At 48.3% G+C, this 15,694-nt stretch overlaps 4 protein-coding genes across 4 annotated transcripts; 2 read left to right on the forward strand and 2 right to left on the reverse strand.

The window, feature by feature from the left end:
- Positions 1–1,464: 1,464 nt before the first annotated feature.
- Positions 1,465–1,857, reverse strand: LOC121337389 (scale keratin-like). The gene has a single exon (XM_041407472.1). The coding sequence runs from the start codon at positions 1,855–1,857 to the stop codon at positions 1,465–1,467; it is 393 nt and encodes a 130-aa protein (XP_041263406.1).
- A 1,098-nt stretch (positions 1,858–2,955) lies between these two features.
- Positions 2,956–3,348, forward strand: LOC121337388 (scale keratin-like). The gene has a single exon (XM_041407470.1). The coding sequence runs from the start codon at positions 2,956–2,958 to the stop codon at positions 3,346–3,348; it is 393 nt and encodes a 130-aa protein (XP_041263404.1).
- Positions 3,349–6,509: 3,161 nt separating this feature from the next.
- On the reverse strand, positions 6,510–13,561 carry LOC121337383 (scale keratin-like). Its single transcript, XM_041407465.1, has 2 exons — positions 13,080–13,561; positions 6,510–6,561 (listed from the first exon to the last, which is right to left on the reverse strand). The coding sequence occupies exons 1-2, from the start codon at positions 13,559–13,561 to the stop codon at positions 6,510–6,512; spliced, it is 534 nt and encodes a 177-aa protein (XP_041263399.1).
- Positions 10,581–11,102, forward strand: LOC121337386 (scale keratin-like). The gene has a single exon (XM_041407468.1). The coding sequence runs from the start codon at positions 10,581–10,583 to the stop codon at positions 11,100–11,102; it is 522 nt and encodes a 173-aa protein (XP_041263402.1).
- Positions 13,562–15,694: the final 2,133 nt, after the last annotated feature.

Here is a 15,694-nt window from a genome sequence, read left to right on the forward strand (position 1 = left end):
GCCTCCTGCAACCCGTGACACCCGGCCAGCCGTCCCTTTCCTGGCCTTTCCTGCCCTTTGGTGCTCAATAAAATTTTCCTGCATATGAGTCCTGTCTGTTTGCCTTTTCCCAAGTCATGAAGATCCTTGGGGATGGGGAATTCTGGGAGGGCGAGGGGAAGTGATGTCACTGGGAAAATGGAAAATGGAATGGGAAAGCCATAGTAAAACAGAATTGGGAATGTTCCGTTGGATGTTAAAGTGGAGAAGGAAATCAGAGGGGAAATGGATAAAGTGGATATAAAGGAAAGAAGTGGGAATTTTCGTGGAAGAGAAAATGGAAGGGGAAAGCCATAGTAAAACAGAATTGGGAATGTTCCGTTGGATGTTAAAGTGGAGAAGGAAATCAGAGGGGAAATGGATAAAGTGGATATAAAGGAAAGAAGTGGGAATTTTCGTGGAAGGAGAAGGAGATGGAGAAGAAGAAAGAGAAGGAGAAGTACAAGGACAAGGACAAGGACAAGGGCGACAGCTGAAAGGAGTCTGCCTGAAGACAGACAGATCCCTTGCTCACTGGCCATGACACCACAGTCCTTTACAGACCTGCAACCCTGTTGGCAATGAGTAGAAATGTCCCCAGAGCTGGGAGCCATGCAGGCGTAAGGGTTGTCAGAGCTCCAGTCCCTCTGTATCAGCCTTGGCTCTGAAAAGGGACCAGGGACTGAAATAAGAGAGAAACTTGCCCATCACTATGCCCTATATGTTAAATTTCGCTCTCATCAACTCCTTCTCTCTATTTCTCTTTCTCTTTTGCTCTTTCTCTTTCTATCTCTCTTGGTATTTTCTTGTCACCTTGTGTCTCATGTTCTGTTTCCTCTTCTCCTTTTACTTGTACTTGTTTTTGTCCTTGTCCTCCTTCTCCTTCTCCTTCTCCTTCTCCTTCTCCTTCTCCTTCTCCTTCTCCTTCTCCTTCTCCTTCTCCTTCTCCTTTTCTTCCTCACTCTAAGACAAACCCTTCCCACCATCCTTTATCTTCTGATTCCCTTCCCTCTAGATTTCATTTTCTTCTCCACGCTACCCTCCTCTTACCCCTTTCCACTTATCTTTTACCATCTGCTTCCACTTCCATTTCGCATTGCCTCGACCATCTCCCAACACCATTTCCCCCCCGCACTGTTGAAATTCCCACATCCCCAGGGGCATTCAGGACTCCAGAAAGGAAGGCAAAGAAACAAGAACTGGATGCAGGAAAATTTTATTGTACCAAGAAGGGAGGAGGGAAAACAAGGCAAACAGACAGGAGTCAGATGCAGGAAAACTTTATTGCACCAAGAAGGGCAGGAGAGGCAGGGAGAGGGATGGTAGGCAGGCCCCAGGCAGGTTGGGTCTCACAGGCTGCAGGAGGTCAGGGCAGCTTGTGCAGAGCTCAACTCCTCCATGCTTGGCTGAGGCAGTCACCAGGGTTTGGGGCTGTTGGTGTTGGCTCTAGCAGGGCCCGCAGGTGTCCCAGAGCTTCTTGCTGTAGCGGGGCAGGGCGCACGGGCTGCAGGCGGGAGCAGCGTAGGCTCTGCCAAAGGTGCAGAGGCCCCCCGAGGCCTGGGTGGCGCCGGCGCCGTAGAGGCCGCCCAGCCCCAGGGAGCCAGCGAAGGCCGGTGCTCCGGAGGAGCCTACCACGGCCTGCTGGGGGAAGGAGCTGAGGATGGGGCCGGGGAAGGTGACCACCACGGGTGGTGGCTGGATGAAGGCAGAGGAGTCGGGGCACTGGCGGGCGCACAGCTCGTTGCAGCTCTCAGCGATGGGCTGGGGCACAGCCACGCTGGTTCTGGGGGGGCACAGGTCTGCGCTGGTTTTCGGGGGGCACAGGTCGTAGCAGGACATCTTGGCGTGGGATCCGAGGGTGCTCTGCAAGAGAGGGCAGCCATGGCAGGAGAGCAGCCCAAGGCAGCACCTGAGACACAGGGGCCAGGGCTAGAGGAGGGAGCTGCGAGCACAAGTGCTCGCACACTTACCCTTGTTCCCGAGGAGGAGAAGGTGGCCAGGGCAGTGCTTGGTCCAGTCTGGCCCAGGCAGGGCTTTTATAGCAGCCCCGGCACTGCTCATCTACAGCCAGGCCAATCTGGACAGGGGACACTCCCTGCTGCTGCTGCTGTTGACACCAGGAGTGTGCAGCCCCTGCCCCTCCCTGAGTCAGCATCCCCCAGGTGCCAGCCCTGCACACCCCGCTACCCAAGCAATCTTGTCCTTCCTGCCACATCAGATCCATGATAACAGGGATTTCAGCCGGGATTGGGCTCCAGGAACACCTTTCACGGTCTAAGGGGGTGGGGAAGAGCTGGATTCAGCCCAGGCCTGACTAACATACCTCCCCTTTTCCTTATGAAGACTAGGCCTGACTGGAGAAGTCTTTGTTCCCAGCCTCATGGAACCACCTGAGCACTGACAGCAGGCAGATGTGGTATGGTTCTGCTGGGCTGTCCTGTGATGCACAGACCACCTCCAGGCTGAAGGCTCCCAACACCCCTGCACCACATGCTCCAGCCCCTGACAGGGATTCCTGGTGCCCATTCCTGGGTGCCATCCTGGCTATCAAGTATCTGACGTGGCAGGAAGGACAAGATTGCTTGGGCAGCGGGATGTGCTGGGCTGGCACCTGGGGGATGCTGACTCAGGGAGGGACAGGGGCTGCACAGTCTTGGTGTCAGCAGCGGCAGCAGCAGCAGGGAGTGTCCCCTGTCCAGATTGGCCCAGCTGGAACTGAGCAATGCCCAGGTTGCTATAAAAGCCCTGCCTGGGCCAGACTGGACCAAGCACTGCCCTGGCCACCTTCTCCTCCTCGGGAACAAGGGTAAGTGTGCAAGCGCTTCTGCTTGCTGCTCCCTCCTCCAGCCGTGGCCCCTGTGGCTCGGGCGCTGCCCTGGTCTGCTCTCCTGCCATGGCTGCCCTCTCTTGCAGAGCACCCTCGGATCCCACGCCAAGATGTCCTGCTACGACCTGTGTCCCCCGAAAACCAGCGCGGACCTGTGCCCCCCCAGAACCAGCGTGGCTGTGCCCCAGCCCATCGCTGAGAGCTGCAACGAGCTGTGCGCCCGCCAGTGCCCCGACTCCTCTGCCTTCATCCAGCCACCACCCGTGGTGGTCACCTTCCCCGGCCCCATCCTCAGCTCCTTCCCCCAGCAGGCCGTGGTGGGCTCCTCCGGAGCACCGGCCTTTGCTGGCTCCCTGGGGCTGGGCGGCCTCTACGGCGCCGGCGCCACCCAGGCCTCGGGGGGCCTCTGCACCTTTGGCAGAGCCTACGCTGCTCCCGCCTGCAGCCCTTGCGTCCTGCCCCGCTACAGCAAGAAGCTCTGGGACACCTGCGGGCCCTGCTAGAGCCACCACCAACAGTCCCAAACCCCGGTGACTGCCTCAGCCCAGCATGGAGAAGTTGAGTGCTTCACAAGCTGCCCTGGCCTCCTGCAACCCGTGACACCCGGCCTGCTTGGGGCCTGCCCACCATCCCCTCTCCCTGCCTCTCCTGCCCTTCTTGGTACAATAAAGTTTTCCTGCATCCAATTCCTGTCTTTGTGTATTTTTCAGGAATTCTGTTCCCTCCTCAGCTCTTGTGTAGATTCTGATCCCTCCCTTTTTTGTCAGGGCGTATGATACGATTTTTACCCCTTTGATAGGTCAGCTAATCTCTGCTTTGTTTATATAGCTTCATGTTCTACCCTTTGGTTTACTCAGCATTAATTTCAGTATTTTTCCTGGACATACTCTGTCTGTCAGACAGGCAGCAACATGTTTGCAATGAAAGGGAAATTGGGTGTGCTCTTTCCCTTGGTTTTACAGCTTCTGGATTGTGTTTCCATGACTCGGGTAGTTTATGTTTTCAATGTATTGTCTCCAGAGCATATAAAGTGCACAGGGACCTCTGGCCCAGTGAAGTGACTGCACACTCACTGTTATAGCCGGAGCTGATGTCCAGGCCTTGAGGGTACAAAATCCCAATGTGCCCTTTGTTTGTCCCTCCTTGGATTCACCATCTCAAGCTGCTATTCTGTTTTTGCACTGTGATTAAATTATTTTAAGCATCCAGGGGTCTGAGACTCTGCTTGGAAAACCAGGGGTCGAGGCAGTGAGAAATCCTTGTGTGACTGTGACTCTCAGAGTTGTGGGGACTCAAGCAGAGGTTACTGGAACCAATGGTCACTGGAAGCAGTGGTGCCTCAGATGGTTCAACTGCAGGTGACCTTCAGTGCTCTCTGCTGGTTGACAATGTGGGGATCAGTCCTGGGTTGGACTCGATGATGTTGGAGGTGTTTTCCTGGTTCCTGCGGTGCTGAGGTGGCTCCTGGAAGGTGGGACAGGAAGGTTTTTTTGCCATTGCACCACCTCCTTTCCCCGCAATCAGCAGGCACCTGACTCTGCCCTGTCCCATGATGGTCACTCCTTTACTGCTGCTCCCAGCAGTTCAGCCACCTCGTTTTTCCAGTCTGAAACTCTGATTCCCTCAGCTCAGTGCCACTCAGCTTTCTGTTATCAGGGCTTCCAAAACATGCCCCAATGCCAGGAACGCAAATGAATAATTAGAGGTTTTTCGGGACAGATCCTTGAGTAACAAATGAAGTGAACACCCTCCACCCCATAACTCCAGTATAGACACTGAGAGAAAGGTCAGCCCTTTGTTGGATTTTGCAATCAGACATGAGCTCACTCTGAGCAGGCATCCAGCCCAAATTAAAGCTGTGTAATCACTGTTCCCTTCATGTTAATGGCTCTCTTCAGGGGCGTTATCTTGGGCTGAACACTTGTCTGACACAACACCTCATTAGGCTGGTACCTGCCTGGCACTGCCTGGCTGAGAAGTGAAATTTGGCAGTGACAGCTCAGGTGTTCGGCTGGGCTCATTATTTACACCCAAGCACCTCTTGGAGGCTGCAGGTGGAAGCAAAGATCAGAAGAGAAACGGAGGGAAAAGCATCGGCTTTTTGTAAAGTTGTTCCAGGAGCTGCCCTGGATGAGAAGAAAGGGGACAGGGGGAATGAAGCAGGGAGAGAGACGAGAACCTGCCAGGGGAGAGCTTTTGGAGATGCAGCAGGGGATGTTCAGGTTGGACATAGGAATTTCCTCCTGGAAAGGGCAGTCAGGCCTTGGAAGGGGCTCAGGAAGGTTTGGAATTCCCATCCCTTGAGATATCCAAGGAATTCCTGGATGTTGGGCTTGGTGACCGGGTGGAGATCTGGCACAACTCTGATGATCTCAAAGGTCTTTTCCAACCTAAACAATTCTGTGGGGTTTTTTGTCAAAATATTCTCAAATAAGTGTTTGTTTACCCATAAAAATTAAGTCCTGTTTTTTGAAAGCATTGTCATTGACCATTGACTTAAATTCACAGATACCATGGACTAATTTTCATTTCAATTTATTACTTATGGCCATCTGACAGATCAAGTCCAATACAAGGAAGAATATTGAAATTACCTGTGAAAAATAAGATTTGCTGTTCCTTGACACTGATCAAGATAATTTCTTTGAAAGAGTCCCAGTGAAGGAAGAGGTAAATCCTCTCTAATGCATCAGTTCATGTTCTTTTTACCTCACCTGCTGACAGGTTCAGCCAAACCTTCCCCGAGGCGACTTTATCATGGCAGTGATTAGCGAAAAAAGAGAAGGTAGTGCCTCATCTTTGCTCATCAGATACCTATCTCAAAAATTGTTTCCCTTTGTTCACCTTCCTCCTATCATTCCTTTTCAGAAGTGCTTTGGCAGAACTTCAGGCAGTGTTTTTTAGCTTTGTCTTTGAAGGCAGCTGCATGATTTCTAATATATCGCCTGGAAGATGTAAAAATAAAAGGAATTCCAGCACTAAATTAACGACTTAAAAACATAACCATGGAATATCCTGGGTTGGAAGGGCCACACAGGGATTGAGTCCAATTCCTGGCCCTGCACAGGCGCCCTAGGAATCCCACCCTGTGCCTGAGAGCCTTGTCCTTGAGCTCTGGCAGACTTGGGGATGTGACAGTTCCTGTTCCAGTGCCAAACTGGATGGAAATAATTGGAATAACTACTGGAAGTGTGACAGCTGGAATAATTAGTGTAAGGCAGAGAGGACTCACAGCTGCAGGTCTGACCAAAAGCATCTCAGCCTGGTTCGGGAGGAATCCCACTTTGGGGCTTAACAGGAAAAACAAAGGCAGGTTTTGTATGCAGGATTTTTTTATTGCAAGGGCAGGGAAGGCCCCACAGGATGAGGACATGGGAGGCAAAGACAAGCAGGTTGTTCCTCACTAGAGCTGCTCCCTCAGCCTTGTGGGAGGAGGCAGCAGTTTCAGGGAGAAGCCAGTGGATACTGGAGCCTCACATTTGGCCACTGGAAGGGGCGGGGAAGCAGAGACAGAACAAAGGGAGGAGGAAACAAAAAGGAGAATTTCTACAGGGCTTCTGACTCTACAGTCTGAAGTGAAGTTCTGATGCTCTGTCTCTTCCTCGGGGCTCAGGTGAGGATCCACTGGTGTCATTTGCCGAGTTGAGGGATTTTTCCGTCGGGTTTAGCAGGGGCCACAGCTGCCGCGGCGGTAGCGGCCGTAGCGGGAGTAGGAGCTGCAGGAGCCAAAGGATCTCCCAGAGCCAAACAGCAAGTACAAGATGTTATTTACCAACAGAAAATGGCTCTGGAGCTGGCTGCTTTTCCTCAGACAGGAGAGCTTTGAAGCACTGGAATTTCCCCACATCTCTTAAAGATGAAAATTGAATAAGAACAATTATTTGTTCTTAAATTATAAGAACAAATATGATTTGCTGGGGCATTTTGGTGAGTCAGGGGATCAACAAGGAGTGGGACTCTGCTCCAGGAGTTGAGCGTGTTGTTATCCAGGATTTCATGACTCTGGCTCTTCATTCCCACTGATCTCCTTTGTGCTGATCCTTGTCTAAACAGGGATTATAACTCATTGTCTGTTCAGATTTGCTCAGTAGCTTCTTGGATGATACCATTACAAGGGAATTGCAAAGATGGTTGTCCCAAATTTCCAAACATTGAATCAGGGCTTTGAGATCAATGAGCTACAATGAGCTTAACACCCCAGCATTTTGATTCTGGGCTATGAAGTCTTTTGAAAAATTCTCACACCAAGCCACTTGCTCTCATTAACTTGGAAAAACCCAGCGCTTCATGTTTCAGCTCCTTAAGATCCCTCCAGGATCCCTTTTAATCTTAAATAAATCTAATACAGAGCTTTTTAAACAGTTCTCAGTTCTTCTCTGTGTCCTATTCCAAGCCAGTCTCTTGGGGTGTTCATGCCCATATATCTTGAATTAAAAGCATTTCAGTTGATTTGTAATAGAACAAACTGGATCTAACAGCAGGTTTGCCTCTAAACTCAACATTTCCCTGTGAACCAGGAAGATTTAAACTTTCCAAATAATTTCCAGTCACCCATTTAACCAAACAGAGGATAGGAATAAACATTGAACCTTTCACATTATGGATATAACTGGTGAAGACAACCCAACATCCAACAGAATTTTCTAATAAGAAATTTTCAGTTTGGTTTGGAACAGAACACCAGCCTCGAAAGCAGAGAGCAGCCTTCCATAAGGTTTTTGCAAGGTTTATCTCTTCACCTAAAATTTTGCCTACGAGTTCCCACTGGAAGAGAGCACCCCGGATGAATGGTACAGCAAAGAGAGATTCCAAAAGTATCAAAGAGCAGAATTCCAGAAGCAGCAAAGAGCAGCTCCAGACTTACCAAGTTGTTGAGAAGAACGAGTGAAGGGAAGATGTTTGGGAGAACCCCAAGTGGAGACAGCTTTTATACAGTTCAGACTTGCCTGAGGGCTCGGAGGAGCTCATTAGTTGACACAGAACATTTTTTTGTATTGATTGCTCCTCAAAGTGATGAAATTGTTGCTCTTTGTGTTTATTCTTGATTTTGAATGTCGCTTTACGTCACACAAAGTCCTTTGATCTGGAATGCTGATGGGTGAAATTGGTGCATCTTTCATCCTAAAACATGATTCACGAATTAGTGTCAGTTTTCTGGGGTGACACCATGTGCTGAGCTGTTTGCACACACATACTTTTGTCCTGTCTTATAAGAGAATTATGCTCAGACATTTACAGAAATTATAAAACTCTTAGAATGGTTTGGGGACACAAATATCCAGAAAAGTCTTATGTTTTTTCTCACCTTTAAGTCACAGTTTAAACCTGAGTTCAGTTCTGAAGGGAAAGATATTTATGATTTTAAAGGTTAGAATGGAATGGTCAAAATAATCAGAGTGTACATCGAATTAATAATCAAATTTATGTTTTATTGAGATGGTTCCATCTCTGGAAGTGTTCAAGGCCAGTTTGGATCAACCTGGGACAGTCGAAGATGTCCCTGTCCATGGCAGGCATTGGAACAAGAGGGTCTTTGAGGTCCCTGCCAATTTTAAAGAATTCCATGATTCTATATAGGAGAAATCCCAAATTTAGCTGTAGTGGAAATAAATCCAGTTTGTGTTTAGAGAGGACCTTGCACCTAATCTCATCCTTGTTGGCATCTTTCAGCACAGAGCAATTACGAGGTGGGAATCTGCTGGGAAAAGCAAATGTTGGATTTGCTGATGTTTCTGTCTCTGTTTACACCATCATCCTACTCTATCATTATCATCGTTATCATAATCACCCACACGGTTATCTTCACACCATGTATTATTTATAAATTATGAGCTTTTTCAAATCTGGAGATACATATGGGGAATTCCTGAGCCATCATCCTGGAAAAAAAAATAATGCCAAAGTTTTACAAGAACATTCCAAGGGATTTTCAAGCACCTCTTGAACACCCATGACTGACTTGTTCCTACTGTGTCAGAGTTATATAAAATCTTTGCCAGGGTGTAAACACCCCACAATTACAAGAGATTATCTCATTAAAATGCATAAATTGAGGCCACTTGGGTTTTTCCCATAATCAGCTCTTGGTTTATAACATTGACCTTCCTGCCTTTGTCCTTAAGAATAAAATCTATTTTTTCTTTTTTATTTAATACACAGAATGTTGTGTCTCTAACATGTAAAAATAGGAGGGGAAAACAAGGAAAGGAAAGGAAAACTAGATTAAACAACTCAGAAAACTCAATTTCCATGGAATTGTAGCTGCCAGGTGAAATATTTCTCTGTTTCCAGGGACTGAAAGAGAACCAGTGGAGAGTTTAAAAATGAACATGGGGAGAGACTTCTTCTAAGGGTTGAATTGACAGGAAAAGAGGGAGTGGATTAAAACTGACAGAGAGGAGGTTTAGATGGGATATTGGGCAGGAATTGTTCCCTGTGAAGGAAGGGAGGCCCTGGCACAGGATATTCCATGGATTCCCCATCCCTGGAAGCTGTCCAAGGCCAGGATGGATGAGACTTGGAGCACCCTGGTCTATGGAAGGTGTCCCTGGATGATCTTTAAGGTCCTTTTCAACCCAAACCATTCCATGATAGCATTTTATGGTATAAAGTCAATTCAAAGATGCTCCTGATTGTTGTGTTTGCCTTGCCTTGAGTAGGTGGAGGGAGAAATGCTGAGCCTGCATAACCAATGTTTTTCCCTTTGTTATTTGTCTGCAGTCTTCATTTGAGTTCCTAAAAGAAACTCCATTGGCTCCATGTCTCCTGTTAATCTCACCCAAGAACCTTTACCTGGGCAAAACCATGAGTGTCCTTCAGTCATCCTAATTATGAAGGACTCATAAATAATTCAAGTCAGCTTTATTTCCTCCCCTAACGCTAATGAAAGCAATGGGATCATAAAAAAGAATTCCTCACATAAAGCCTGGAGACAATAGAGGTCTGGGGTGGAATGTGCAGATCATGCTATGTGTGGTTTTGAAGTGCACCAGCAATAAGCAAAGACAATTTCAGCACTTTGGGGAATTATGTGTCCTGCAATTTGGGGTTGGGACCTAATTATGCACTGGTGCATCAGGTGACCAGTGCCCTGTGGGCAAGCAGAGAGCTCTATAAAAGGCGTCTGCACCAGGTCCTTCCATCCACTTCTCTCACCTGTTCTGCCTTCGTGAACCAGGTAAGTCACTTTTGTCTCAAACTTCTCTAAATTGAACTTCATGTCAAGAAATCTGGTTGCAGCCAGGCTGCCACTGCTCTTGTAGGATATTTGGTGTTTATTTTCTCATTTATCTCTAGGTGTTTTAAGAGAGGGAATCACTGAGTGGTATTGAACCCCAAACTTGTATTATTTTAGCACTCCAAAGGGTTCCTTGTCTGTATTTTAGGAGATAAAGAATAACCTGTATATGTGGCTACATTTGGTAGAGTTTTGCTGAGTTTGTAGCAGGAAAGATAAAATCTGAGTAGAAATCATCAGCTCAGAGTAATGTAATACTTATGAAATTATCTGATCAGGAAATTCAAAGATACAGCTGAAGAGTACAGACTGTATTGGACTGAAGTCAAGAGTAGCCCAGAGATCACAGCCATAGGAAAAATAAGAAAAGGAAATACATTTACTTCCCAGATTTATTACTGATACCCTTGGACTGCTCCAGCAGAGCCTAAAGTTTGCTACTCCTTTAAAATTAATATAAATTAACACCTTCCACAGATCAACCTCCACCCCTGCAAGATGTCCTGCTACGACCTGTGCTCCATTGGTGGCTCTGGCCTCATCGGTGGTGCCGGCCTCATCGGTGGCTCCGCCTGCGGTGCCCTCCGTCCCCAGCCCCTGGCCGGCAGTGGGAACGAGCCATGCGTCCGCCAGTGCCCTGACTCCACCACCGTGATCCAGCCTCCCGCCGTGGTGGTCACCTTCCCCGGCCCCATCCTCAGCTCCTTCCCCCAGGATTCCGTGGTGGGATCTGCTGGAGCACCCGTCCTTGCAGCCTCTGGAGCCTCCCTGGGCTATGGGGGATTTGGCCTTGGGGGCTATGGGGGATTTGGCCTTGGGGGCTATGGGGGATTTGGCCTTGGGGGCTATGGGGGTCTGTGGGGCTATGGGGGCTCCTCCCTGGGCTATGGGGGTCTGGGGTACTGTGGGGGCTCCTCCCTCGGGTACCGGGGCCTGTTTGGCTCTGGGAGATCCTTTGGCTCCTGCAGCTCCTACTCCCGCTACGGCCGCTACCGCCGCGGCAGCTGCGGCCCCTGCTAAACCCGAGGGAAAAATCCGAAGTGAGGTCTCATCAACAGATGAAATGTGATGGTTTCACAGCCAAAGAGCTTGGAACCACTGCTGCTCCATCCAAAAACTACGGATTTGTAGCTGTTCAGCCCCTTTTGGATTTCTCCTCTTTCAGCTTCTTCCTCAAAGCTTCTCCTGCCCCATTTCTGTGTTGCCTGGGGTAAATATGGAACAAAAGGGCTCAAAATGGGTCCTGTTTCTTCACATCAACAGCTGGGATTTGGAAGAGAATCCCAAACAATCACATGTGAATGTGCCTCTGGCTGGAGAAGAGTTTCTTGCTTCTTGGAGACTTTGCAAATCCATTGTTTTGCTTATTGTCATTAAAAGTTTATTGCATCAAAGTTGCCATGTTCTGGTGTTCTTTTCTCCTGTTTTCACCATTATTATTTGCCTTTGGAGAAGCCTCACCTGTTCAGGTGTCAGTAACAGCCTAAAATATCCTGGAATCATGGAATGTTTGGGTTGGGAGGGATCTTAAAGCTCATCTCATTCCACACCCCTGCCAAGGGCAGGGACACCTCCCACTGGCCCAGGTGGCTCAGAGATTCATCCAGCCTGGCCCTAAACCATGGAGATTAATGTCCTGCCCAAAAAACAAGGGAAGATTACATTTCCATACCAATTTTTTTCCAGGTTAAACTTTCATCTCTTTGACCTTCATGTTCTGACTCAAATATTTCTTCAGTCAAACATTTAAACTCTGTCTTCAGGAACAACCTCAGCAAAAAGTTAAATCAATTTCCTGTCAAATCTTTAAATAAAGTTTTCTGGGCCACAGAGTGGAACTTTGAAATCTGAAATCTTTCTGAATAATCATGAAATGTGAAGTGTTGGATGGCTTTTGACAGAAAAACAGCTCCTTCAAGGATTCACTCACACCAGCAAGAAAAGCTGGAGCAGAGAGAACCTGGGAAAATGGTTCCTGGAAAAATTAATTGGTAGAAAATGCCTTAACCTGTGAGCAAATGCACCCTTCCTCTTGCTCTGGTGTGATTCCACCTTCCAGGATCTACAGGGAAGCTGGAGAGGGAACTGGAGTGACAGAACAAGGGAGAATGGATTCAGACTGACAGAGGGCAAATTTAAGGTGGATATTGGGAAGAAATCTTTCTCTGTGAGGGTGAATAGACCCTGGTACAGGTTTTCCTGGGAATCTCTGGTTACCCCATCCCTGGAAGTGTCCAATGCCAGATTGGATCTACCTGGTCCAGCAGGAAGCGTCTCTGCCCATGGCAGGGGATGGAAGGAGAAGATATTTTCTTTTTTGTCCTGTCTTATTGAGTCTTGTCCTGTTGGATTTGGTCTTTTCAATCCAACCCATTCCATGAGTCCATGAGTCTGTAATGTTATTATTGTGCCCCAGGACAGCTGGGTGGGAAGATTCCTGCTCCCAAAATCTGGATCAAGGAGCAGTGGCTGACTTCACTCCCAGCTAAGACATTCCAGGTGGTTTTGAAGTCTGAACCTCAGCCTAGTGTAAGGATTTATATTTTCCCCCACCTTGTACAGAGAGAAGTGTTGCCAACCCACAGCCAGAGAAATTGAAACTAAAACTTCATTTGTTTTTTGCAGAACAGAATCACTTTAATGAGAAAAAAAACATTCACAGAAAAACATTGCAGAGTATGAAGAATATCAGATCACAGGCAACTCCTTCCAGAGTTGCTCTTCTCCAGTTGGACAGTGAAGTCGCATTTTAGAAGAAGATAAATTACATATTACACACACACAGACAGAAAAAAAAGTACAGAAGACAACAAGCAGAAGGTGAATGAATCAAGGAGGAGTTGTGTGCTTCCATCTCGGCCGGGGTGGGGTGGATATGGTCACAACACCTCCTCTGGGGCCAGGATTGCATCTCTCCGTTGTCAGTGATTCTTTACTCTGGGATGTTTCCCTAGGGTTTAGCAGGAGCCCCAGTAGCCACGGCCGTAGCGGCCGTACCAGGAGTAGGGGCTGCAATAGCCAGAGCCAAAGGCTCTGCCGGAGCCATACAGGCCCCGGTACCCGCCACAGGAGCCCAGACCCCCATAGCCCCACAGACCCCCGTAGCCCAGGGATCCGTAACCCCCATATCCATAGAGACCCCCATAGCCCAGGGATCCATAGCCCCCATAACCCAGGGATCCGTAGCCCCCATAGCCCAGGGATCCGTAGCCCCCATAGCCCAGGGACCCGTAGCCCCCATAGCCCAGGGAGGCTCCGGAGGCTGCAAGGACGGGTGCTCCAGCAGATCCCACCACGGAATCCTGGGGGAAGGAGCTGAGGATGGGGCCGGGGAAGGTGACCACCACGGCGGGAGGCTGGATCACGGTGGTGGAGTCAGGGCACTGGCGGACGCATGGCTCGTTCCCGCTGTCAGCCAGGGGCTGGGGGCGGAGGGCACCGCAGGCAGAGCCGATGGAGCACAGGTCGTAGCAGGACATCTTGTAGGGATTGGAGGTCAACACAGGCTAAAAAAGAAGGCAAGGAGTTCACAATTCGGAAATTTAAATTAAAATTACAAGTAGAGTGTTCGGAGCACTTTGCAATCTCAGTGTTCTCTTTTTCTCAAAAAGCGTTTTTTTCAAAAATTCTCTAAAGGGTGTCTGCACACAAGAGCAAGTGGGAAATGTTCTAAAATCCTTGTCCCCCATAACATCCTGCAAAAACTGTGACTGATTTCTCCACATTAAACTGAAAACCGGGAGCAAAAGCAACGAGAGCAAAGTGACTTTGTCCAAGGTCGTTGGATGAGTCATTAGGAAAACTCAGATTTGGGTTCAGCAGGTTTGCATGAGATGGAGCTTATAGAGAACTTAATTACAGTAGCTTCATCTTCCCACTCATCCCAATTTTGCTGAGAGTCAAGGGAACAACAGATTATAGGATTGTGAGCACCTGGCTTTCCCAGAAAGGCATCTGACAAGACAATAAACAACAAATCTCCAAGGATGTTCTGTAAATCCTTGACAGAGTTCTGAGGAGGAGCTTGAAAGCAAGAAGGTGAAGGAGAGCCTGAGGATTTGTGGTAGCAAGTCACAAATGGCTTTATCATGTGTGAACGGCTGCAGGGGTGACACCCTTGTTAAACCTTAAACCTTTTATGCAAAGGTTGAGATGGGTTAAATGTATCAAAATGAGGATCAGAGAATCACAGGCTTCCTCAAGCTGGAAGTGACTTAAAGGGCTCAAGTCCAACCACCTGCTCTTTGCAGGGTTATTTAGAGCTAAAACTGAGAATCTTGGAATTGCCTGGTTTGGAAGAGACCTTAAGAGATCATCCAGTTCCACCCACTCCATGGGCAGGGACACCTCCAACTACCCCAGGTTGCTCCAAGCCCCATCCCAACTGACTTTGGACACTTCCAAGGATGGAGAATCCATGGAATATCCAGTGCCAGGGCCTCCCCACCTTCACAGGGAAATATTTCTTCCCAATATCCAACCTAAATTTCACCTCTGTCAGTCTGACCCCGTACCCTATATCCTATCCCTGCAGTTCCTGAGGAAAGTCCCTCTCCAGCTTCCCTGGAACCCCTGCACAACCTCAGGTCTCCAAACAACCTCTGTTCCTCCAGGCTGAACATTCCCATCTCTCCCAGACTATCTCCATAGGGTAGGGGATCCAGTCACCTCAGCTGACTCAGAGCACTGTCCAGTTGCTACAAGGTCTGGAGTTCCTGACACCAAGAACTCCACAGGGCTCCACACACCAAAAAAATTGTATCTGCCACCCCAGAGACAGAGAAGTCCTTGATCTTTCCCAAGTCCATGCAGATTCACCCAACAGAAAGGATGTTGGACATCAACTGGAGTTGAAACCAACAATAACAAATACAGCGAGAGCAACGGAGAAGATTCAGACTTACCCAAGTCTCCAAGAAGTCAAGGGAAGCGTTTGGAGGAGCGAGGAGACAGAGGAGCTTTTATATCAGCTGGAGGCACCAGATCAGCATCTCTTGCCCGCCCCAATTTCAAACTCATGCAACCATCAGGATGATGAAATTGTTGGGTTCATTATTGGCGTTTATGAGGGCTTTCAAATTTGTTTGTAATAATGATCTAAACATCACCTGAGATTATAGAGAATTCTTTCATCTTGTGACGAACTGGGGGGAGATTAACACCCGGCATTATTCCTGTCACTTCCTTGGAATTACATCAGGAATCGCCAAGCCAGCTCCTCTTGGTATTAACTGAATACCTGGAGAGTGGCTCATGGGTTCATCGGAATCACAAATTCCACTGGAATTTAATCCTGAGCAGGAAAAACAGTGAAATCCTAAATTTTGGCCATTTCCACAGAGTTCCATGGAGGAGACAGAGAGGACCATTTGTCTTCCTGAGGCTTGTTTGGGTTTGGGAGATAAACAAGGAATTAATTCACAAAGTTAATGAAAGCCACGAAAGGATTGGAGGTCCTGAAGAGACTTTTCCCAGGTGTTGAGGGTCTGATGTTTTCTGGACAAAGGTGGCACCTGAGAACATTGAATGGGCCCGAGGAAATGTGGGATTTTTTAGGAAAAAATGGATTCTCGGGTGCAAAAGTCAAAATGTGACGCAAGTACTTTGAGTTA

Source organism: Onychostruthus taczanowskii, unplaced genomic scaffold, assembly GCF_017590055.1.
Source record: "Onychostruthus taczanowskii isolate IOZ18803 unplaced genomic scaffold, ASM1759005v1 scaffold266, whole genome shotgun sequence".
Lineage (NCBI taxonomy): Eukaryota > Metazoa > Chordata > Aves > Passeriformes > Passeridae > Onychostruthus > Onychostruthus taczanowskii.